General features: G+C 41.6%; 1 protein-coding gene across 9 annotated transcripts in view; it reads left to right on the top strand.

Moving 5' to 3' along the window:
* TRAPPC13 (trafficking protein particle complex 13) overlaps positions 1-26,676 on the top strand; it is a 153,435-nt gene that overhangs the window by 89,586 nt on the left and 37,173 nt on the right. For all 9 annotated transcript variants that reach the window (XM_029576164.1, XM_029576182.1, XM_029576157.1 and 6 more), the window contains 3 exons: positions 11,497-11,624; positions 15,883-15,955; positions 26,010-26,054. In XM_029576164.1, the coding sequence (XP_029432024.1) occupies positions 11,497-11,624; positions 15,883-15,955; positions 26,010-26,054 (246 nt within the window). The remainder of the gene's footprint in view (positions 1-11,496; positions 11,625-15,882; positions 15,956-26,009; positions 26,055-26,676) is intronic.

The raw sequence follows: 26,676 nt of genomic DNA, 5'->3' as shown, positions 1-26,676 counted from the left end.
TAGACTACCTAGTAGATTTAGCTCTAAAATCGACTGAGGGGGCTCACGAGGCAACGATCCAGTGGAAAATCACACATATACTCAGTAGAGCAAAATATCTGTTAGCTATGAGAAAGAGGTCTGTTTGATGCCACTTGATGACTTTATCTCCATGTTATGGCTAATTCATCCTGCTATCTACGAAAGATACAGTTTATGGTAAGCAACTTGCTGTACTCTACAAAGGATAAAGTTTATCTAAGTTTTAAAATGACTACTACTAATCATTTCTGTAGTGCTACTATTCATAGTACGATACAGAGCTGAAAAACTCTTACTTTATAAAAGCTATTACAGTCTTAAGATGGTGGCTTCCAAAACTGTCCTGGTGATGCCCACAACCAGTCAGTTTTTCAGGTTTATCCATGTTAAATATGCATGAGATATAGCTGCATACATTGGAGACCTCGCATATGCAAATTTCTCATGCATGTTCATTATGGGTATACTGAAAAGCTGACTGGCTATGGAGTCAATACGATAGGCTTTAGAACCACCAGACATCATTTGTTAAGACATTCCACTGGATTTGAGAAAACATTTTAGACCTCATTATCTGTGCAAGCAGTAGCAGCAAGGAAGCTTGACTGACTAACCTGTAAGGTAAAAATCATCATACTTCTAAGCTGTTTATTTGAAGTTGTTAGTCCTGCATTGGGAGAGCACTAAAGCAGTTTGAAACATTTCAGCTTTTTTTTTTTTAATATAATTATCTTTATTAAAGTTACATTCAAACATTATACACTGTATTTAATCATCCAGTAAACTAACCAAAAAAAGAACAATGTAAATTTGTATGAATAATTCAATGTGTCCATCTGTTTGTCTATGCATCCTTCAATTTTTATTTCCCCTCCCCACTTATATTCAATTCTATTCACACACATATTGAACCACTTATAAACACACTCTGCTACTGCATTCCCTCTTAGAACATAACTTGAGTTGTATTCTGATTTGGTGATAAAAACAAATGCAGAGTGATTTCTGAACACTGAGAACTTAGTGTTCTGTATAAAACCTTTTCTTCACCATACCTTTCTATTCTGCTGTGACAGGTCTGTGGCTTATCTTAACAGCAAACATTTTGTGCTTTAAATAAATTCATGAGCATGTTTTTAATATTTTATGAAGCACAAAGATTTGTTCTCAGCATCGCATTCTCCAGTACAGACTCTTTATCTTGAGAAGTTCCTTATGGTTCTCCCTTGCCCCTCTAATATTAGAACTAACAAGACTTCTCATACCACTTCTAAAACTAATAAAATACAAATGATGTAGAAGCTGGTAGCACCTTAGAATAACAACATTATTTAGGCATAAGCTTTTGAGGAAAAAAATCTGTGTGTAGTGTAGGGGTGGGTATATATAGAAGTTGAAGGAGGAGGTGTGGATACTGAATTCAGAGCACAAGAACATTATTAAGTTATTTGAGGATACCGTGTACAGAACAATGCTATGAGAATTATCTCCTTTCCATGCACTAATATCTGTAGTTGTTCAGGTCCTTGTTCAGATGTAGGGTGATGATATTTATTTATTAATTTAAAAATTCTTAACTCATTTATTGCAATGACTTGCTGTTCTAGGAAGGGAACATCACAACATAAACATTAAAAACATTGGAACTATAAATCAACAGTACATCAGCAATACAATTACAAAGAACAGCACAATTATTCATAGGCTTGCACAAATAAGACAACATGTTTTTTTTAAATACTTTCAAATCCATAATAACCCACACATCAACAGGTAGGACATTCCATAACATTGGCCCTATCACAGAAAAAGCTTATTTTCATGTAATTGTTAACCTTGATTCTCTGAAGGACCAGATCTTTGCCCTGCAAACACAGGGACTGCTATGGAATATAAGGGTAAAGCAGATCCACCAAATATTGCAGTTTTTCATTTCTTAAAGCTTTAAAAACCAGCACTTGGAACATTACTCTATAAATACTCTATAAAAATGGATTTAATTGTTTAATTGTTCAATTGTTTGATGTCATTTTCTAATCTTGGTTCTGTGTAAACCGAAGTGGTATGTACTAGTACATGAACTCCGGTATAGAAAAGCCTTTAAATAAATAAATAAATAAATAACTGGCAACCAAATAATTGCTTCAGAATAGGTGTAATATGATCAAATTGAGAGAGGATATAATCAGTTGGAACTTACGCAGGCTAACACACAAGGAATTACAGTAATCGAGTGAAGTTATATCAAATGCCTGCATTACTATTCAAAACTCTGAAATGGATAAGATATACTTCAGCCCCTAACCAACCTTTAATTTGAAAAAATCAGATTTCAAACTGATCTTTTCTATGGATTTAAAGAGAGATGAAAATCTATCAATGCCCCTAGATCCCTTACATATTGCAAAAACTGTATAGGCACTCCAGCAATTAATAAAGTAGGGAGGGATATTGCTAATCCAGGACAACAAATCCATTAAAGGTTCAGATTTTTTCACATTTAGAGACAAATTATTTGAATTTAACCAGGAATGAATATCCTGGAAACATTTTGAAAGTCAATGGCACCATCAAGATTCATGGATACAGGATAGATAACGACCTTTGTTTTCAGTTTCTATTTTATTTTTCCTAGGAATTTTAATGTTATAAAAAATGTGTGGAAAAATTACTTTTCCACTGATTTTTCTCTATTATAACATTTTTCCACATATTTTGTTATATCATTGAAATTCTCAGGAAAAATAAAAAAAAAACTGAAAATGAAGGATCCTGAGGATAGATTAACTGAATATCATCAGCATAGATTTTGAAATCAGTTAGGTGGAGGACCAACTTGGTGAGGGTGTGGCACTTTATGTCCAGGAGGGTATAGAGTCCAACAGGATAAAGATCATACAAGAGTTTAAATGCTCAGTAGAATCTATATGGGTAGAAATCCCATGTGTGTTGGGTAAGAGTATAGTGATAGGAGTATACTACCGTCCACCTGGACAAAATGGTCAGACAGATGATGAAATGCTAAGAGAAATCAGGGAAGCAAACCAATTTGGCAGTGCAATAATAATGGGAGATTTTAATTACCCCAATATTGACTGGGTAAATGTAACATCAGGACTTGCTAGAGACATAAAGTTCCTGGATGTAATAAATGATTGCTTCATGGAGCAATTGGTTCAGGAACCAACAAGAGAGGGAGCTATTTTAGATTTAATTCTTAGTGGAACGCAGGATTTGGTGAGAAAGGTAACGGTGATGGGGTCACTTGGCAACAGTGATCATAACATGATCAAATTTAAACTAATAACTGGAAGGGGGACAATAAGTAAATCTGCAGCTTAACACTAAACTTTCAAAAGGGAAACTTTGATAAAATGAGGAAAATAGAAAAAAACTGAAAGGTGCAGCAGCAAAGGTTAAAAGTGTTGGACATTGTTTAAAAATACAATTCTAGAGGCGCAGTGCATATGTATTCCATGCATTAAGAAAGGTGGAAGGAAGGCAAAACAATTACAGTCATGGTTAAAAGGTGATGTGAAAGAGGATATTTTAGCCAAAAAATATCCTTCAAAAATCGGAAGAAGAATCCATCTGATAAAAATAGGAAAAAGCATAAGCATTGGCAAGTTAAGTGTAAAACATTGATAAGACAGGCGAAGAGAGAATTTGAAATGAAGTTGGCCATAGAGGCAAAAACTCATAATAAAACCTTTTTAAAATATATCCAAAGCAAGAAACCTGTGAGGGAGTCAGTTGGACCATTAGATGACCGAGGGGTTAAAGGGGCTCTTAGGGAAGATAAGGCCATTGCAGAAAGACTAAATGAATTCTTTGCTTCCGTGTTTACTAATGAGGATGTTGGGGAGATACTAATTCCGGAGATGGTATTCAGGGGTGATGAGTCAGATGAACTGAACGAAATCACTGTGAACCTGGAAGATGTAGTAGGCCAGACTGACAAACTAAAGAGTAGCAAATCACCTGGACCGGATGGTATGCATCCTAGGGTACTGAAGGAACTCAGAAATGAAATTTCTGATCTATTAGTTAAAATTTGTAACCTATCATTAAAAACATGCATTGTACCTGAAGACTGGAAGGTGGCCAATGTAACCTCAATATTTAAAAAATAGCTCCAGGGGCGATCCGGGTAACTATAGACCAGTGAGCCTGACTTCACAAGCAAACTGTGATACATTACAGGAGGACCTTGCAAGACTGGAAGATTGGGCATCCAAATGGCAGATGAAATTTAATGTGGACAAGTGCAAGGTATTGCATATAGGGAAAAATAACCCTTGCTGTAGTTACACTATGTTAGGTTCCATATTAGGAGCTACCATCCAGGAAAAAGATCTAGGCATCATAGTGGATAATACTTTAAAATTGTCGACTCAGTGTGCTGCAGTAGTCAAAAAAGCAAACAGAATGTTAGGAATTATTAGGAAGAGAATGGTTAATAGAACGGAAAATGTCATAATGCCTCTATATCGCTCCATGGTGAGACCACACCTTGAATACTGTGCGGTCTCACCATGAATACTGTGCGGTCTTGAGACCACACCTTGAATACTGTGTACAATTCTGGTCACCACATCTCAAAAAAGATATAGTTGCGATGGAGAAGGTACAGAGAAGGGCAACCAAAATGATACCAGGGATGGAACAGCTCCCCTATGAGGAAAGGCTGAAGAGGTTAGGGCTGTTCAGCTTGGAGAAGAGATGGCTGAGGGGGGATATGATAGAGGTCTTTAAGATCTTGAGAGGTCTTGAACGAGTAGATATGATTCGGTTATTTACACTTTCGAATAATAGAAGGACTAGGGGGCATTCCATGAAGTTAGCAAGTAGCACATTTAAGACTATTCGGAGAAAATTCTTTTTCACTCAACGCACAATAAAGCTCTGGAATTTGTTGCCAGAGGATGTGGTTAGTGCAGTTAGTGTAGCCTCTGCAAATATTGCAAAATTCTGCTGCCAGAATTTTGGCTGGCAAAAAAAAGAGTGACCAAATTTAGGAACACTTGCTGAACTCCACTGGCTTCCAATTGAACAAAGAATACAATATAAGGCACTTTGTATAATCCATAAACTAATCCACTATGAAAAAGCCGACTGGCTTAACAGGCACTGCGCGTGCATGTACCACAAAGAAACCTGAGATCTGCAAATAAAGCTCTACTAACTGTCCCCTCTGTCAAATCAGCACATCTCACGCAAGTAAGGGAAAGAGCACGGTCACTGGCTGGTCCCGTACTATGGAACACCATGCCACTCGAAATAAGACTACAGAGAAATCTGAAATTATTCAAAACTAATCTGAAAACCTGGCTTTTTAAACAAGAATTTTATAGATTTAAAGAGAAGGAGAAAAATAGTTGATAGATAAGGATGCACCAAGCTAGACGTTATTAGTAACCTACAAAAGCATATTAATGTTAAAATCAAACCGCCTAATTTGTTCCTAACAATCTGGATTAATTTATATACTTAGTTTATTATTTTAAATTGTTACCGTACTATGATGGCACATGATTAATTTGTAATCTATACCACCCATATTTTTCTTTATCGTGCTCTTCTGTAAACCGTTGTGATGGTTATTTAACTTAACGACGGTATAGAAAAGTTTTTAAATAAATAAGTTCTTGGAGGAGAAGTCCATTAACAGCTGTTAATCAAGTTTACGTAGGGAATAGCCACTGCTATTAATTGCATCAGTAGCATGGGATCTTCTTAGTGTTTGGGTAATTGCCAGGTTCTTGTGGCTTGGTTTGGCCTCTGTTCGAAACAGGATGCTGGGCTTGAAGGACCCTTGGTCTGACACAGCATGGCAATTTCTCATGTTCTTTTGTTCTTATTATTTGTTGCCTTAATTAGAAATAAAGGCATGAAACTATTCCAATACCGACCATCCATCCCCGTAATAGAAAGCCTATCCATGAACACTGAATGATTAACCATATCAAACACTGCAGAAATATCCAAAATAATCCTGATACAAGGGTCACTATCATCAATATGCCACAGTAACAGATTACATAAGGAAACCAACAAGATTTCAGCACTCTGAGCTGAATGAAAACCTACTTCATAATTCAAAACATTTTCCAAAAAATCATTCAGTTGAACCACTACTTTTTTCAAAGAATCAGAAATCTTACCCTTCTCAAGGGATAAATTTATTAGCTATGTTAATCTCTTAAGAAGTGATTTTTTTTAGGCTTCGATAGATCCATACTGGACAGGCATTTAAAGGACAATTAAGAATTTTGGGGGCAGTATTCAGTCGCTAAGTGGCTCGGCTACTTAGCTGGATAAACTTATCTAGCAAACCAGGGTATATTCAGCAGTGCAGAATGTGCCCCTGACTTAACCAGCTAATTAGTTATCCAGCTAGAATTTAGCTGTTATTTAAGTCTCTAAATTTGCCAGTTTTGCCATTTAGACGGATAGCTTTTCAGTTATGCGTCTAAATCAGCAGTTCTCAACCGGTGTGTCGCCAAGAAACATGCAGGTGTATCGCCACACTTCCCGGTCCTCTGCTGACCCAGCTGCTTCCCCTACCCAAGCGAAATAGGTCCTCCGCCCGGGCTTAAAATCCTGATAGCCCAGGCGGAACGCGGCAGGACAGCTGGAGTCAGCGGCACGGGCATGCTCTCTTCTTCCCGCCCCACCCACCCACCCATGGCCTGGAAGAGGAAGTGGTGAGCAGCGGGTGCGTGCGCGGGAAGAAGAGACCATGCTAGTGTGGGCAGCATCGGCCCGAAGAAAAGAGAGGCGTGGTCTGAAGAATGTGCAGTGCGGCTTGGAGTAAAACGAGGAACAACATCAACCTTCAAGGCTGATGGGACTCCTTTCTCTGCGAGGGCTGAAAATGAAGGAGGTTGCTGCTGCCTTTAGAGTTGGGAGGAGGTTGCTGCTGCCGCTAGTTTGGGGGAGGTGGAAGAGAGTGAGTGAATGAGCAAGCATGTGTGTTTGAGATTGTATGTGTGTGAGTGAGATAGCATGTATGTGAATGATTCAGCCATCCATGGGGGAGGAGCAGCCTCAGGAACCTGTCAAATCTCCTTTAAGCATTGTTTGAAAAGTTCAAGTGGAGAAATCAGTCTAATCACAGGAAAATTCAAAATACAAAGATTTAAGGCTCTAGTACAATTTTCCAAATTTTCCAACTTCTGTTGTATTGCTATTTGTTCTCAAATTATACACAATTGAGAATCAGAAACCTAAAAAACTGAGGCCTTCAGGATACTCTGCCTCTTCTCACAGTCAGCCACTCTCTTCTTTAGTGTGAAATCTGGAATGTATATCTAGTGCAGGGGTCAGGAACCTTTTTGGCTGAGAGAGCCATAAACGCCACATATTTTAAAATGTAATTCCATGAGAGCCATACAATATGTTTAAAACTAAATACAAGTAAATGTGTGCATTTTATGTAAGATCACACTTTTAAAGTACAATAAGTCTCTGAAAATATTACACCAGGCCTTAAGACACCAATACATCTCCTATTAGGAAAACGGACCAAGTCAGGCTGCTATAGAGTCCTACACAGAAACTACACGCCAGCAGAAATCCTCACCTGAATCACGTGCTGTCCCTCACCTAACATAGAATAAAGAGACCAAAACGCATAACAAGAAGCATGCAGACAAAAACTGAATTGGAAACTGCAACAAGCCAGAGTCTCTGTATGCAGTGTAACAAAGGAAAAAAGAAACATCACACATCCTTATAAAACAAATCAAGAAATATAAAATCATCAGCAGTAAAACTGTACTAACAAAAAGAACATATTTCGAAACAGCTGATGAGTGGAATATCCAATAATTAAAAACTCATATAAAACATTTCCAGATACCAACAAAATATTTCAAAATAGCAGACACAAAGATCCAGTAATGAAAAATAATAAGGATACAAAAATTTTTTGCTCTGCATACCTGGGAACGTTTGATATCCAGGTGTCCTGAGATTGTTCTGAATTAGCAGGAGGTGGGGTGGTTTGCTTGGAACTTTCTCCTCTCTCAGTCACATACCAGCGCTCTCTCTCACACTGGCTCTCAATGACACACCTATACACACATGCTCTCAGTCACTCACATATACACATGTTTTTTCTCTCTCACTTATATAGGCTCTTAATTACACATTTACACACATGCTGTCTATCTTTTCACGCTTACACACACACAGGCTTTCAATCACATAAATACATGCTGTCTTTTTCTCTCACACACAGACTCTCATTCACATGCTTACAAACATGTCCTCTCTTTCTCTCATTTACACACAGGCTCTCAATCACATACTCACATGCTCCCTCACCTAAATCAGCTCTCAATCACACACAGACACACATGGTCTCTCTCTCTCATTTAAACACAGGCTCTCAATCACATACTCACATGCTCCCTCACCTAAATCAGCTCTCAATAACACACAGACACACATGGTCTCTCTCTCTCATTTAAACACAGGCTCTCAATCACATACTCACATGCTCCCTCACCTAAATCAGCTCTCAATCACACAGACACACATGGTCTCTCTCTCTCATTTAAACACAGGCTCTCAATCACATACTCACATGCTCCATCACCTAAACCAGCTGTCAATCAGACACAGACACACATGATCTCTCTCTTACTTATACACACAGGCTCTTAATCATACATACACATGATCTCTCTCACACACAAAGGATCTCAATCATACACACATACTCTTTCAAACAAACAGGTTTTCAATTACAAACTTACACATACAGGTTCCCAATGGTAAACTTACATTCATGCTCTCTCTCTCACAGGCAGGATCTCAATCACAGACATACTCTCTTTCACATATACAGGCTCTCAATCATTCACATACATGCAATCTCTCACTCACACACACAGGATCTCAAACACACATGCTTGCTTGCTCATTCACTCTCTCTCTCCCCCCCCGGGAACTCGCGGCAGCAGCAGCCACCTCCCAACGCTAACCTCCTTCATTTTCAGCCCTCGCGGAGGCGAAGGCGGAGTCCCATCGGCCGCGGTTGAAGATTTTCATTTTCCTCCGAGCCGCGCTGCAGTCTTCTTCCCGCGCAGGCACCCGTTGCTCTCCACTTCCTCTTCCGGGCCGCGGGAAGAAGAGAGCACGCCGGTGCTCTCTTCTTCCCGCGGCCCGGAAGAGGAAGTGGAGAGCATCGGGTGCCTGCGCGATGACTCCAGCGCTGGCACCCGGCTGACACCCGATGACTCCCGCGCAGGCACCCGGATGACTCCAGTCGGCGTGCTCTCTTCTCCTCCCCCCCCCCCCCCCCGCGGCCCGGAAGAGGAAGTGGTGAGCATCGGGTGCCTGCGCGGAAGAAGAGACCACGCTAGTGTGGTCTCTTCTTCCCGCGCAGGCACCCGATGCTCTCCACTTCCTCTTCCGGGCCGCGGGGGGGGGGAGGAGAAGAGAGCACGCCGGTGCCGCTGACTCCAGCTGTCCTGCCGCGTTCCGCCCGGGCTGACAGCATTTTAAGCCCGGGCGGGGGAGGACCGGGGAGCAGCTGGGTCAGCGGGGAACCGCGAAGTATGGCGACACGTGTCTGCGAGCCAGATGCAGCCCTCAAAAGAGCCATATCTGGCTCGCGAGCCATGGGTTCCCGACCCCTGATCTAGTGTAAGAATGGCTACTGAAGAAACACTTTTCCAAGGCTGCCATCACCATCCATATACTGTCTAAAGTAACTATAGAAGTCTTATCCATTGGCACTCTAACCTTAAATGCAGCATTCACAGCAAGACTCTCCAAAGAGCTGGAGGAGACCTTCCCTGAAGACTGCACAGCAAACCTCCATCCTCTGTAGTGTTCCCAGCCACTCCAGCTCCATTTTCCATTCCCCTTGATTGGCTGACACTCCACTTGGTTCCATGCGCTTCCCCTCCATCCAAATCAGTCAGGGAGGATCTGACTGATAATGCCAAAGCGCACCCAACTCCTCACAGTTCTCCTGAGTCGCTGCTTCAGCTAAAACAAACCAAGGGGGACTTAGTGAGGCCTCTGCTGCTGATGGGCTGACTGCCCCACCTCCAGTCGAGTTGTTCACCAATATTGGAGTAGGCAGAGTATGTGCAAGTTCCATTAATGTTGTCTGGCAGAGTTGTGGTCCTGAGGTGCCAGTAGCCTTCCCATCTCACTGCCCCTTTGCACTTTACCATCTCATTCACAGAAAAAATTGAAAGTAAATTCAGCATAAAAGTAAAAACTACAGAGCTCTTGCACACATGTCTGTCTCACAGACACCATCTTGGCCTAACTAGGATTAATTTGTAATACCCCATTTTACATACCAAACGTTTCCCCCCTACTATTAAAATGATATGGCCCAATCTCCACCCCCCACCCCTCCTTGCTTCCCCAGCCTTGGCTGATGGAAACAGCCATTCCTCTGAGGGCAGGATAGGACTAAACTCATTTCTTCTCCCTCCTTTACCCATTTTATGTAACACACAAAATGAAGAGACTATTATCTACTATCATGTCTCTCACCAGTGGAGTTTTTCTTTCATGGATCAGACAATCAGGCCCACAGTCACCACTTGATTTGAAAACTCCCTCCCCTCCCTCATCCTATTATGGATCTGTACTGGATCTCCTCTTACTTCAAATCACAAAATTCCCCTCGTCTCCCATAATGTATTAATTTATAATTTATTTCAATGAATAATCTATTCCCAGGGAAATAATTTAGCTGTTACTATTTCCATTGAGTTTTGGATTATAAGGCCAACAATGTTTCACTGAAAGTTAATGATATAGGATGTGAATTTAGAATCAACATCACACTTAGGCTTCTGCGCATACTTATTTTACTAACAATTTGCACTCACTTTTTTAACCATTTTATCGCAATTGTTGTCTGAGCTGGAGTTTAGATTGAAAGTTGCCCTTGGTGGGGACCTGTTCACCTATAGGGAAAATAATAGAGACAAAGGAGAGACTGCTGAAATATGCACAAAATCTTTATTTTACTGTTTTATTTCAAAAAGAGATTCTAAAGAAAGTGTACTGCATAGTGTTTACGTAATCTTCAAAATTGGTACTGAGATTACATCTTTAATATTTTCTTCCATTTCATGTGGTAAAATGTGCCTTGCTGTGGATTTAAAGCTTTTCAAAGCTGTGATTTATCATCCCTATTATAAGCCTTAATTCGAGTTACAATATTTGGATATTATTTATGCTTTTTTCCTATTTGTTTTCCTCTCTAAATTGGAAAGAAGAATGTATAATGTTGAATTTATAGCATTAGACAAGTGTGGAATTTGAGTAATCACCACCAGTGTTTGCTCCAATATATGTAACAATCTTTAAAAGTAGTATCTAGTGTTAATTCAGAGTGGGCATTCAATAATGCTGGCACTGAATTTTCAGGGTGTTCTCTGTGTACCGTTATCTCTATAACATTTTCTCTGTTAATATTTTTGCTGCTTTAAGGCTGATCTCCAGACCAGTTCCCAGCGTTTAAACCTATCTGCTTCAAGTGCCGCAGTGGCTGAGCTTAAACCCGATAGTTGTATTGATGACGTGATCCACCACGAAGTGAAGGAGATAGGGACACACATGTAAGTACTTGTGAGTCAGATGAAATGAATTTACTTAGAAACGCAGTATGATGGCAGATTGGGTGCAAGGCCCATCTAGTCAGGGCTTTCTCGTAACATATTTGTTGGTAGACTCAGAGTGCGGCCACCAACTCCTACTGGTGTCCATATTTGCTTAAAATACTGCCTCCCCAGCCCCTTCTCTCTCTCAGCTTACCCTGCCACCTCTTTTTCTTTTTCTGTCTCATATGTCCTCCTTTTGTTGTCCTGCCCCTTCCTTCTCCTCTTAAACCTTTCCTTGCTCTTGGCTCTTCTGGCAGCCAGCAGCATGGGAGCAGCATTGTCACTGTGTGCACTGTCTTCTTCCAGTCTGCTCAAGCAGACCCTGAGCAGCAGAACTCTCTGCCCCCTCCAGGCCATGCTGGCAATACTCTTTCTGGCCCATGCAAGATGCTGCTGTGCAGCTCCGTTTTCACTGGGGGGCCAGTGCCTTTGGTTGCATTAGGACTGCAGCTGCTTTAGCCGCATTTGAGGAACACTGATCCAGGTGGTCCATTTCATTCTTGTTGTATTACCATATAGTGCTGTGTATGTCAAGAAGCACTATAGAAGTGATATGTAGTAGTAGTATTAGATCTCAAATTATACTTTCCTCTCAACCAAAGATCTATGCTTATCCCTTGCTTTTTTGAATTCTGTTACTGTTTTTGCCTCCACCATCTTCACTGGAAGGCTGTTGCATGCATTCACTGAAGAATTTAAGCAGTATATATATTTATTTTTTTACAAATCTGATACAGTGCAACCCACTGAACCATATTATGAAGGACTTTTTTGTCAACTTATGATATGGTGTGTTTTGTCCAAAGAGGTATATATATCAGTGTTGCATTTCAGCGTGTGCCTTTATGAATACAAGAGTTTAGTGTTATCAGTCAAATGATTCAAATGATGTTTCTCCCTGCACACTGTAAGTCTCTTTATTTAATTTTCAGTTTCCTATACAAAAAGTCCAATAGGTGTACAGCTTTTCAAGACGCAACACAGCCTCACAGTCTGGCAACATATTCAAAGTACCTCCACTTATAACATTTTGGATGCCAGAGTTCAGAATAAGACATTACCTGCTAATTTTTTTAGGGTTTTTATATACCGGCTTTCATGATACAATTACATCATGCTAGTTTACAAATAAACAGGGGGTGAAAACAAAAAACTTAAAACTGGAACCTGTGAGAAGAAAGAATGAACAAGGATGATCAAAACTGGGAGGAGAGAGAGAGACTGTAGAAATTTAACATAAGAGAGAAGGATTATTTACAGTGAATTGCAATAGCTGCACTATAGATGTTGATGGGGTGAGATTTAGTTGGAGTCTGGAAATGCTTGTTTAAACAGCCAAGTCTTAAGTCTTTTTCTGAAGGTTGGAAGGCAAGGCTGCTGTCGGAGATCAGGCGGAATGGAATTCCAAATTGATGGTCCAGCTGTTGAGAAAGCCCGGTCTCTCAAAGTTAGATGCTGAGTGGTTTTGGTATGAGGTACCTGGAGTGATCCTCTATATGCTTCTCTAGTGGATCTTGAGGAGGTATGTTGTCTGAGCGAGAATTGTAGGTCTAGTGGAGCACGGTGATGGATGGCTTTATATATAATGGTGATGGACTTGTAGATGATTCTGAAGTGAATTGGCAGCCAGTGTAGTTTTTTTAGGATTGGGGATATATGGTCTCTTCTCCTAGTGTTTGTCAGTATTCTTGCTGTCGCGTCTTACACCAAACCATCTGAAGCGGTTTGGTGTAAGAAGATAGGAGACCTAGTAAGATAGAATTACAGTAATCTATCTTTGAGAAAATAATTGCTTGTAGAATCGTTCTGAAATCTTGAGAGTGGAAGAAAGGTTTTATCCATTTCAGCACCTGGAGTTTATGGAAACAGTCCTTGGTTGTTCGGTTGATAAATTATTTCAGATTCAGCCGGTTGTCAATTATAACTCCTAAGTCTCTCACTTGGGTGGTGTGTAGGTTGGCTGGTGGAGTTGAGGTGGTGTTACTATTTTCTGGTGAGATGAGCAGGAGTTCGGTCTTGGATGCATTTAATATCAGGTTTAGGCTGGCGAGGAGGCAATTGATTTCTTGGAGGCAGTTTTCCCAATGTTCGAGTGTTTTCGTGAAGGATTTTTTAAGGGGGATCAAGATCTGGACGTCGTCAGCTTAGAGAAAGTGTTTTAGATTCAGTTTGGTTAGCAGCTGGTATAGTGGAAGAAGGTAAATGTTGAAGAGCATGGGGAATAAGGAGGAACCCTGTGGAACTCCTACGGATGAGTCGTAGCAGGGTGATTCTTTGTAACCTCTAACCTTGTAACCTCTGTTGCTGAGGAAAGTTTTGAACTATGCGAGTGTGGTACCTGTTATTCCGATGGTCGACAGCTGGTTTAGGAGGATGGAGTGTTTAATGGTGTCGAAAGCTGCCAAGAGGTCCAGTAGAATCAATAAGATTGTCCTTTATCGAGGCCCATGATGAGGTAGTCTGTCAGGGATATGAGGAGGGATTCTGTACTTAATGCTTTACGGAACCCGTATTGTATCTTCGATGTAGTCCGATAGTTGAGTATTAACTAATTTTTCCATGATCTGCTATGAAGGGAAGGTTGGCGATCGGGCGGAAGTTATTTGGATCTTTGGGATCCAAATTTGGTTTCTTTAGGAGTGGTTTAAGGGAGGCCAATTTGAGGTCATCTGGATAGATTCCCTGAGATAGTGAACAGTTTATGATGTCAGCCAGTGTTTTGGAAATGGTGTCAGGAATTATCAGGAGTAGTTTAGTGGGGATATGGTCGAAGGGATGAGAGGAAGGTTTCATTTTCTTTAAAACTGCTTGAATCTCTGTAGTGGTAATGGGTTCGAATGATTCAAGAGATATGTTTTTGTTGGGGAGCTGATATGAACTCGAGTGAGAGGGGGTGTTAGAGGGCAGCTGTGTTAGGAGGCTAATGATTTTGTTTCGGAAGAACAGCGCCAACTCTTTGGCTTTAGATTGTGCTTGGTTGCTAGGGATGTCAGGTGAGTTGATTTGTGTTAGATTAGATACATAGGCAAAGAGGACTTTAGCATTGAAGACAAGGTCATGTATCTTATGCGCGTAGAAGTCCCTTTTTGATCTTAAGGTAGAGGTCTTGTAGTGGTGCAGGGCGAGTTTATAGGCGGAGAGTGTGCTGGCGCAAGGGGCTTTTCGCCATTTGCTCTCTTTCTGTCTTAAACTCTGTTTTAGCTTTTGAAGTTTGTTGGTGAACCATGGTTGTCTTTTGGAAGAGTTGGTGTTGAATTTTTTTGTTGCTAGAGGGCATAGTTTATTTGCTACAGCCTCTTTAATGTTACTCCAGCAAAGGAGGGTAGAGTTAGGATTGGTGAGGTCTATGAGAGGAAGTTGTGAGGCCAGTTGTTTACTGAGGTCTTCAGAGGAGCAGGATCTTCTGTAGAGAAAAGAGGGTTGAGGTGAGTGAGCGATGTTGGTTTCTTTCAGCGTGAAGGTGGTGGAAATTAGTGCGTGATCTGACCAAGGGACCTTCTTGCAACTGAGGTGTGATGAATGCTTGATGCCTGAGTTTATGAAGATAAGGTCCAACGTGTGTGACTGGCTTTGTGAGTAGGTTTGTTGACTATCTGCTTGAATCCCATGGCTGAGAGGGCAGTGAGAAAAGCCTCACAGCTGGCTGAGAGTGTGGGGTTGACTACATGCAAGTCGAAATCTCCTAGGATTATCGCTGGAGCATCCAGATTAATGTGAGTTGTAATTAAAGGCAAAGTATGATTCTATTTTTAAGTCCTGCTTCATATATACTGTTAAGGAAAATACTTGGAAATGGTAACAGGTCAATTCTAATGATTTATTTTTGCTTTTCAAGCAATCAAGTGTTTTTTGTAATTTAAAGCAAGCCTACTGAAAGAAACAGCAGTCTCTATAGATAAGTGTAGACAGCTTAGAAACCTAATGTGAATATTTTGATTGTTCGAGACAACCCTATCATCTCTTTAGGCATCTGCTGATTTTAGTGAGCCCTGATAGAGATGGGCTTTAGTTCAAAGATAAAATTGGTTTCAGGTGTGAATTTTGTTTTGCAGTCTACAGCAGTCCAGCTGAGTAATTTTATAGCCTTAATTTGGCCCATTGATTTTATTGTAGTTTTCCAGTTTCAATAGTAGCAAATTAAGCCCTGAGAATAGCGAAGATCCAGCAGATAGGACAGTAGTTTATAATCAATCACATGTCTGTCTTTCTGTTGCAGCTTGGTATGTGCAGTCAGTTACACCACGCAGACTGGCGAGAAGATGTACTTTAGAAAATTCTTCAAATTCCAGGTAACACAATGAGCACTACATTTAAGGATTTTGCAAATTCCGCTCCCTAAAATATGCAAAACTGTGAATAAATGCAGGAGGAGTGATTTTTCTCTTTGTGCGGGGGAGGTTTCCTTTGGGGGACCGTTCTCTGTTTCTTAAAGATGGTGAGCTAATCAATGTAACAGATGAAGGGGAACAACATTCGAAAAGGGAATCTGAGTAGTGACTAACTGATAGTACAAAGCTTATATGAGCACACTAGAAAGGTAGTCAAAAGAATTAACATAACCATATAGTACTTTTTGAAACTGTCAGTAAATAACTTATGTACAAGTAACATCATACGAGTGGGAGAACAAACAGCGACACAAAGAAGAAACACCAACAGACATATCATAATACACAAACATATGAAGTAAATATCAACTGACAATAGCAAAAAACCTCCATACAAATATAAAATAAAACACGCCACAAAGAAGAAAGAATGTGCAGTTTAGGCTGGTCCATATAACCGATGTGTTTTTTTGGTGAATGACCTGTCACAAGGGTTAGGGTAGAGGTAGGTAACTCTAGTTCTTGAGTGCCACAAACGAGTCTGATTTTCAAGATATCCGTTATCAATATGCATGAGGTATATTTCCATGCACTGCTTCCATTATATGCAGATTTCTCATTCATATTCATTGGGTTACCCTGAAAACCGGACCTATTTATGGCACTTGAGGACTGAAGTTGCTTAATCCTGGGTTAGAGTTTTGAAGGGTAATGCCTGAAGAGAAATGCTGCCTTTATCCTAGGACACTAATAAATATCAATATCTGTAAAAAGTCTAGGTCATAAAGATAAGGGTAATTATGTAAGTTGGGCTCTGGGAATACCTCATATGGTGCCTCGGAAGGCTACTTGCTTTGTATGCACAGCTGCAAGGGTGCTCAGCTTTAGTATGCTCTTAAGCGCTGCTTTAAGAGACAATATAGTTTTTAATCATTGGTAACCCGGAGCCTGTGATGCCTCGTGAGACGCTATCTTATATGCAGGTTAAAGTTCACTTGAACGATAAGACTGGTAATAAAAGTTCATATCACCAATACGTAGTATCACCGTGAATTGATGCCAGGCACATTTATGACGTATCTTGTACTGTCAGTATGCTATCCCTCCGACATCGCAATGTTTCGGGAAAGAATCCTTTTTCAGGGAGACATGATGTGCATGACGCCGGCAGCTCGTGACTAAGATAAACCTGAAATTTTATTATGTAAAAAACCCTTTTAATGATGAATACATCTAATTTAAGGCAGAAAAGATCTCGTATAGACACCTACTTGCTTTCAAATGAATTGGTCAATGGTGCATTGAACACGGTACCTCGTAAATGCTGAAGAGAAAATGTGTAATAAAATATTTAAAATGAATATTACCAAGCAATTGAGACATACAGTTTCTCAACATTCAATTACTCACGCGCGTGAAAGGATTCTACTGTGTCTATCGAGTCCTGTCATTGACAGTCGGCCGCTGAAAAACACTATAGATGGATTCATCATTAAAAGGGTTTTTTACATATTAAAATTTCAGGTTTATCTTAGTCACGAGCTGCCGGCGTCATTTAGCAGAAACCATACAAATGTGTTTGCTTTTATAGTTTTGACTTAATGTGTATTTTGCCAATTTTCTGCAAGATAGTTTGCACAGAATACCCTTGCCCAACACCTTCGTCTGGTCTTCAGATTTTAGTAGCTGCTGGTAAGGACTACACAGAGAGAGTCCAGTTTGAGATTGCAAACCTCACCCATGATTCTGGCTCTGGACAGAAATTAGTGAATTTGTAACTGCTATAATTCAAATCAAGGAACTGAATGAGTGAGTGAGTTTCAGATATGGAAAGGAGAAGGTGAGCCAAAATCCCACACATGAGGGGTGCAAGCTCTTAAAAGCAGGTCTTTCAAAGTAACTTTTTAATGGAAAAGCAGGAGGCTCTAAGAGGCTTGTTTGTGTCCATATTTAGTTCCATGGCTCATGAAACGAAGCAGCTACAGCTATTCGGAGTGTTCTCTTCAGGCTTGATTATTTTATTGATATATATAAAATATACAAACATACATATACATATTTTTCCAACTCAGTGTCTGTGCAGAATAGATTTATGGATGGAGCTGCAGCTATCACTTTAAAAGAAGGAACTGATCAGGTTTACTTTTTTAAAGAATGTTACTGTACGATTATTATTGTTTTAATATTTTATTTTGTAATTTTGTGTGAGCTGCCTTGGATTGGCTAGCCCAAAGAGAGGCAGATTATAAATCTTAAATTAAATGTATACTGTAATCGCTTAACTTGTGAGGCTGTGAATTTTGGAAACTGCATCTGTTTTTAAAAGTCAGTCCTTATATTTTATATATTTAATGTGGTATGGCAGTACTGGATATCCTTGCCTACCCGTAGTGATATCGCAAGCATTCCATATACGGCATGAAAATGCATTGCTGTAAATACATCGGATGCCCCAACTCCCACTATCGTAATATTGTATGAATCAAATATAATTACCTTATGAAAAACATATCAAAAGGATTCATTTTTAAAACAGATTATGGTTTCAAAATGACATCCTTCTATTGTAAGTGATTGCAGGGTTCATTTCCAGTGAGGTACTTAAAAATTGTGTGTTAGACCTGCTCTTTAAATACAAAAATAATTTAGTTTCCTGTTCATATCCGGATCAGTCCAGAATCCTGGGTTTTGCCTCCCTTCCAGCAGATGTAGACAGAAAACGTTTCACTGACACTAGCATATAATCTAGTGTGCCACCTGCAGTCCCTCAGTATTTCTGTCTCCAGCAGATGATAGACGTGCAATCCCTGCAGTCTGGGGGGGGGGGGGGGGGGGGAAAGGACATTTTAGGAGAGCATTAGGATTTGTAGCAGCTGAGAAGGCTGTATGGGGCCCTTGTGGTGCTCACTAGCTGCTGGGAATGGAGTTCTCGGGCGGCAGAGCTGGTCGACTGCGCGGTGCGGCGGTGCTCGTTTTTGCCATGCAGTTGGGCCTTGTGTTTGTGGCGGCTTGGCATTTGTGGAGATGGCATGCAGCAGGCTTTCTTGCTCCGGTCTGTGCTCCTGCTGCCTCTCTGGTGGAGAGGGCGAGTCGGGACTGGCAGAAGCCACGCTGGAGCAGCAGCCTAAACAAAAGACAATCCTGGGAGCGCTTTTGAAGTTGGCCGCCCCTCTCCTGCCAGGCACGGGAAAGGCAGCCATGTTGTCAGGGGCTGCAGGCCCTTCATTGCTATTTTGGTGGTGTGAGGATCTCCCTCCGCCCCCCTTCCCCAATTGTCTCTGCTAGGGCAGGGTTCTGATAACCAGAGGGACCCTGATTCTGATGACGAGGAGGATCCTTCTGGAGATGCATTGCAGGATCCGACAATGTTTTCATCAGAGTTCGTCCTTTTCATGCATGAGGCATATTTGGCGCGAAAATCAGCTGGGAGGCAATCAGATCAGGCTCTGTGGTCTGTGTCCTGGCAAAAGGCCTGGATGTTCTAAGGGTCCGGTTCCATGGCGGGCACCCAGGGTCCTCGGGATGAGGATGGCTCCGGGCAGTTTGGATGTCAACTCTGATGATTCAGGGGACGGAGCTCAACAGGCTTCTGCCTCTCCTGATCCTGCTCTGCCTAACACTAGCCCGGATGTCCCGTACCTGAACAAAGGATGGAACCAGGTGATAGTGGCTGAAGGGGATGACCTGAAGGTGGTGGATCTTTTCCGTAAGGAAGAGTTGTGGCCCTTAATCCCTCATGTTCTTCAAGGAGCTGGGGATCAAGGTTCCTCAGGAGGAGTCTGATCAAGAGTGAGTGGACCCGGTCATGGATGGCCTGAGGGGTCCGGTGAAAACCTTCCCTTTTTACAAGTTGATGAAAAAAGCTGGTGGTCAGAGAGTGGGACCCTCCTGAGATGGGTCTGCAGGTAGGCTGGGCGATGATGAAGTTGTATCCATTGCCTGAGGACACATTCAAGCTGTTGGCTCTCCCTAAGATGGATGTGTCGGTGTCTGCGGTCACTAAGACCACCATCCCTGTGGCTGGTTCAGCGGTGCTAAAGGATATGCAGGACAGGAAGTTGGAAATTCATCTCAAGATTGATTTCCACATAGAAATTTTTGAATAAATAAATAAATAAGAAGATATTTGAGGTCTCTGCGCTTGGCATTAGTGCTGCTGCTGTGTTCAGTAGCTTTATGCAGAAAGCCAGTTTGTGCTAGGTTCATCAATTGCAGGCTTTCAAGAACACTATCTGCATCTGACGCTAAACAGGTGGACTATCTGGAGGCGGCTGCAGCTTATGTTGCAGATGCCCTGTATGACCTCATAAAAATTTCTTCGAGAATTATAATATCTGCAATCTCAGCCAGATGGCTCCTTTGGTTGAGGAACTGGTCGGCGGATATTTTGGTCTGTCTCATTTAGGGGCATTACCTTTCAAGGGAAAGCTTCTCTTTGGAGAAGACTTAGAGGAGCTCATGAAGCATTTCATCAAAGGGCATAGGTGGCCAGATAAGCCTATAAGGAAGCAAAGGCTCCTTTGAGGGGCGTTCCTGGTTTCGGATGAGTAGAAGGTTTCATCTGAGTAGGCCCTCAGTGAGAGCTGGGAGGCAGCAACCCTGGAACCAGTCCTTTCGAGGGTGCAGAAAACCAGGCAGAAAGAGTCTTGGCCAGGGCTCTGGGGAAACAAAGTCCTCTCAAAGAAGCGAGGCCAGTTCACTCCTCTCTCCCTTCCATTGGAAGGCGTCTGACTCTGTTTTACGAGGAGTAGACCAAAATTACAACAGACCAGTTGGTCCTCAGCGTGATAAGAGACTGTTACGCATTAGAACTTTCTCATCCGCTGCAGGACTTGTTTATATTTTCCCCTTGCACTCTGTTCAGCAAGAGAAAGGTGGCCCAAGACACCGCGGATCGGTTGCAAGAGCCGGAGGTCATAGTTCCCGATCCTATGGGGAACAAAGGACGGGAAGGTATTCCATATATTTCATGGTGCCAAAGAAGGAAGGGTCCTTCCATCCAATTTTAAATTTATAAAAGGTGAATGTGGCTCTCAGGGTTCCCTGTTTTCGAATGGAAACTCTGCATTGGGTGATTGCAGCAATGCGCAAGGGAGAATTCCTGGCTTCTCTAGACTTGACCGCGGCATACCCGCATTTACCAATCCGCCCAGATCATCAACCAAATGCCTCGGGAGACATTTTCAGTTTTGTGCCTTGCCATTCAGTCTGGCAACGGCGCCACGTATATTTACCAAGGTGATTGTGATTGTGGCAGCGACGCTTAGGGAGAAGAGCATTGTGGCTGATTCGGGCGAAGTCTGAAGCCCTTTGTACTCAAGCGGTGGCACAGGTCTTATAGCAGTTGAGGTCTCTAGACTGGGTGGTGAATCTGGTGAAAAGTCATCTCACCCCGTCGCAGGTTCCTGAGTTCTTGGGAGCACGCTTCGACACCAGGTATGGAAAAGTTTTTCTTAATGAGGGTCACATTCTCAAGCTGCAGAAACAGATACTCAAACTGTTGGATACAGCATTGCCCAGGGTCTGGGATTATCTGCACGTGTTAGGGTCTATGGCCTTGATGTTAGTCAGATCATTGGGCCTTTGCTCACATGACGCCTCTACAGAGGACTCGCCGTTCCCATTGGGATCCTTTGTTGGAACATTAACATAAGAACATAAGAAATTGCCATGCTGTGTCAGACCAAGGGTCCATCAAGCCCAGCATCCTGTTTCCAACAGAGGCTGAACCTGGCAAGTACCCAAACACCAAAAAGATCCCTTGCTACTAATGCCAGTAATAGCAGAGGCCATTCCCTAAGTCAACTTGATTAATAACAGTTTGTATATCTGTTTCTCTTCCAATAACTTATCCAAACCTTTTTTAAACCCAGCTACACTAACTATATCCTCTGGCAACAAATTCCAGAGCTTAATTATGCGTCGAGTGAAAAATAATTTTCTCCGATTAGTCTTAAAAGTGCTACTTGCTAACTTCATAGAGTGCCCCCTAGTCCTTCTATTATCCAAAAATGTAAATAACTGATTCACATCTACTCGTTCAAGACATCTCATGATTTTAAAGACTTCTATAATATCCTCCCTCAGCTGTCTCTTCTCCAAGCTAAACAACCCTAATCTCTTCAGCCTTTCCTCATAGGGGAGCTGTTCCATCCCTTTTATCATTTTGGTTGCCCTTCTCTGTACCTTCTCCATCGCCACTATATCTTTTTTGAGATGCGGCGACCAGAATTGTACACAGTATTCAAGATGCTGTCTCACCATGGAGCGATACAGAGGCATTATAACATTTTCCGTTTTATTAACCATTCCCTTCCTAATAATGCCTAACATTCTGTTTGCTTTTTTGACTGCTGCAGCACACTGAGCCGACGATTTCAAAGTATTATCCACTATGATGCCTAACATCGCGTAATTAGAGCAAGGATTATTTTTCCCTATATGCAACACCCTGCACTTGTCCAAATTAAATTTCATCTGCCATTTGGATGCCCAATCTTCAAGTCTCGCAAGGTCCTTCTATAATGTATCACAATCCGCTTGTGATTTAACTACTCTGAATAATTTTGTATCATCCGCAAATTTGATAACCTCACTTGTCGTATTCCTTTCAAGAACATTTATAAATATATTGAAAAGCACCGGTCCAAGAATAGATCCCTGAGGCACTCCACTGTTTACCCTTTTCCACTGAGAAAATTGACCATTTAATCCTATTTCCTGTCTTTTAACCAGTTTGTAATCCATGAAAGGACATCGCCTCCTATCCCATGACTTTTTAGTTTTCTTAGAAGCCTGTCATGAGGGACTTTGCCAAATGCCTTCTGAAAATCCAAATACACTATATCTACCAGTTCACCTTTATTCACATGTTTATTAACCCCAGATTTGTTAGGGAAGACTTCCCTTGGGTAAATCCATGTTGACTGTTCCATTAAACCATGTCTTTCTATATGTTCTATGATTTTGATCTTTAGAATAGTTTCTACTATTTTTCCTGGCACTGAAGTCAGGCTCATTGGTCTATAGTTTCCTGGATCGCCCCTGGAGCCCTTCCATTGTCACTCAAGGAGCCTGCCAGTTCCAGTCTTTTATGGTGGTGAGTCAGGATCATCTGAGTTGCAGAGTGGACTTGGAGGACCCAGATTGAGTGGTAGTTACCACCCATGCCAGTCTTTCCGGCTGGGGGGCAGTGTGACAGAATCAGTTGGCCCAGGGGCAATGGTCCAAGGAAGATGTGTCCTGGTCTATCAATCGTTTGGAGATGAGGGCGGTGTGGTTCCTGTTACTTGCCTTTCTGCCTCTAAGTGGCCACTCAGTGCGCATCTTGTAGGACAACACAACCACGGTGACTTATATCAACCGACAAAGGGGGATCAGGAGTTGGGCAGTGGCCCAGGAAGCTCAGGAGTTGCTTCTCTGGGCAGAAAGGCATCTAGCGCTGCTAGCGGCATCTCACATAGTCAGAATGAACAATATGCAAGTGGATTTTCTCAGTCACCAGAAGCTGGACCCCAGGGAGTGGGAGCTGTTGGAGGAGGTGATGACTCTTCTATGTCATCGGTGGGGTATTCCCCGCCTGGACTTGATGGCGTCTCTGAGGAACACCAAGGCACCCTGTTTCTTCAGTCACAGAAGAGAGCACAGAGCAGAAAGGGTCGATGCTCTGGTCCTACCTTGGCTCCAAGGGATCCTTCTTTACGTGTTCCACTTCCTTGTCCTATGTGAGGATCTAGAAGGTCTTCAAGTCCTGGTGTAAGGGTCAGGGAGTAAGATCTACCCAGGCCTCGATAGCTCACATCTTAGCCTTTTTGCAGAAAAGATTGGTGAAAGGCTTGACTTTTAACTGTCTTAAGGTTCAGGTTGCAGCCTTGAGCTATCTTCGGGGCAAGATACGTGGAATGTCTTTGGCTGCTCATCCGGATGTAGTTTGCTTCCTTCGAGGGGCAAAACATCTACATCCTCCAGTGCAGAAAATATGTTCCTCATAGAATCTTAATTTAGTCATAAGAGGGATGTGTGTGGCACCTTTTGAGCCTTTAAAAAGGGCAACAGTAAAGGATCTCACTTTGAAGGTGATTTTTCTGATAGCTATTTGTTTGGCCAGAAGAATTTCGGAGCTACAAGCGTTGTCATGTAAAGATCCTTTTCTAAAGATCTTGGATGTCGGGATCTCCTTGCAGACAGTGCCCTGATTTCTCTCAAAGGTTGTGTCGATGTTTCATCTGAATCAGACAGTAGAAATTCTGACTTTTCCACATTTGGATGCGCTGACTCCTCACGCTAGAGACCGAGATTTGGATGTGAAGCGGGCTTTGTTGCATTACCTCAAGGTCACCAGTAGCTTCAGGGTGTCTGACTATCTTTTTGTGCTATGGAGTGGGCCTAAGAAAGGGCAGAAAGCTTCAAAGTCCATGATAGCAAGGTGGATGAAGGAGGCAATAAGCTTGGCTTATATCTGTAAGGGACGACCTATCCAAGAGGGATTGTAGGCTCACTCTGTTTGGTCACAGGTGTCACTGCAAGAAATTTGTCGGGTGGCTACTTGGAAGTAATTGCACAGTTTTGCCAGACATTATTGTTTGGATGTCCAGTCCCCAGAGGCCAGGAGTTTTGGTGAGAGTGTTCTTCGAGCGGGACTCTCACAGTTTCACCCTAATTAGGGAAGCTTGGGTACATCCCAGGAGTCTAGACTGATCCAGGTATGAACAGGAAAGGAAAATTGGTTCTTACCTACTAATTTGCGTTCCTGGAATAGCACGGATCGGTCCAGAGTCCCACCCTGTGCGAGGAGGAGAGACCGCTCGTATTTCTGTCATACTCCTATTGTATATAGGCTGCAGAGCTGCTCAGGATTTCAGGTTGTTCTCCTGGTTTGGAGTTGCAAAGAAAAGAATTTTCCAGGGCAAGGTTCCACCTATTCTTCTGCTCTTTGTGGGAGGTGGTTGTCTATTTTATTAAGATTGTTATAGGATGAATCTTGGCTTGGTTAAAGGTCAATACTGAGAGACTGCAGGTGGCACACTAGGTTATATGCCAGTGTTATGAAACTTTCTCTGTCTCCATCTGCTGGAAGGGAGGCAAAACCCAGGAGTCTGGACTGATCTGTGGTATTCCAGGTAAGAATCAATTTTCCATTATGTACGTATAATGGATAGGGTTTGTTATAGCTGATTGCTATTTCCAGTCTATTTTGTAGTACCTTTTAATGATTAGAAAATTTTAAGTTTACTTGTGATGGTTTGGGAATCAAAGCAAAAAAAAAAAAAAATTGTGGTGCATTTTTCCATCAGCAACTATGAGCTGTAGAGTTACTGTGGGTATGCAGTGTAACAGAATGCAGCTTTGAATGTGTATTGAACTCTTCAGAAAAAATTGCAGGATAGTTTTTCAGGGCCTTACATATAGACACCTCTGGGTTGGATGTGACAGCACTTTCTGGCATTCAGATTTCATGAAGGCTTCCAAAGGAGAAAAATATTACTACTGTTATTGAACAAGCATTGCTGAGATGAGGTGGCCTGTCCAAGTTCAGTCTGTCACTACTAGAGATTTTAACTTGCATCCCAGCTATTCTTTTGGGATGCAAGTTCAAATCTGTCAGACCTGAATTTGAAAAACATTTTAATGATACACATATTTTTAAAAAGAATTTCAAGTAAGTGCATGTGATTCTGCATATTTCCTGCATATATTTTGTGATGCCCATTGCGTGGAAAGCATCATGGGTTTCCAGTCTTTTATAAACGGTATTTGCCATCACCATGTGAGAGCCCTGAAGCAATTAACAGAACGGTGACATATTTTCTAAAGACTATGGGAATGTTTCTGCATTTTTAACTGGGCTGAGCTTAGATGATAGTTGCATTGCTTCTCTACTGCAGCCTTTTGTATGGGTCAGAAGTTAATCAAGTGTTCCTAACCGGCAGGATTAGAGTTTTAATGCCATTCATTGTTGAGAATGGAGGAAGAGCATGAGAAACCCGTCTTCAATCTGTATTCTTTGTTCAACCAGGTACTGAAACCCCTGGATGTGAAGACTAAGTTTTACAATGCCGAGGTGAGTGTAAGCTTGTTTTGTTGTTTACATTTTTTTTTTTGCTGTAAACTTATTTCTTTATTCGTGTTAAGTATTATAGAGATCATTCTTTGATACAGTGCACCAAAGTGAATGTAAGATTTTAAATTAAATGTAATGTGTAGCAAACATTTTTGATAGCAAGATTATGAAAGTTTACAGAATATGTCTGTGCTCTGATTTTGTGTTGTGGTGAAAATCAAGTATATCAGTGTGTAGACTATGGCAAATCTGTTACCACTATGTATGTTTATAGAAACATAGAAATGACGGTAATAAAGGACCAAATGGTCTATCCAGTCTATCCAGCAAGCTTATGATATAATTATCAGTTTCCCAGACTGTCAGAATCAGAGCCCTTGTTGGTTGCTGTTTGAGTCCAATTCCCCGTTACCTCTTGCCATTGAAGCCTAGAGCAATGATGGAGTTGCATCAATAGCATAAAGGTTTATTGGTTAAGGGTAGTAACCACCACACCAGCAAGTTACCCCCATGCACTCTTTTCTTCATTCACATCCACTAGCCTTAAGGGATACACAGTGTTTATCCCATGCCCCTTTGAATTTTTACTTTTTTTTTGTCTTCACCACCTCCTCTGGAAGGG

Source organism: Rhinatrema bivittatum, chromosome 1 (genome assembly GCF_901001135.1).
Source record: "Rhinatrema bivittatum chromosome 1, aRhiBiv1.1, whole genome shotgun sequence".
Taxonomy (NCBI): domain Eukaryota; kingdom Metazoa; phylum Chordata; class Amphibia; order Gymnophiona; family Rhinatrematidae; genus Rhinatrema; species Rhinatrema bivittatum.
This window is presented reverse-complemented; position numbering and strand designations above follow the sequence as displayed.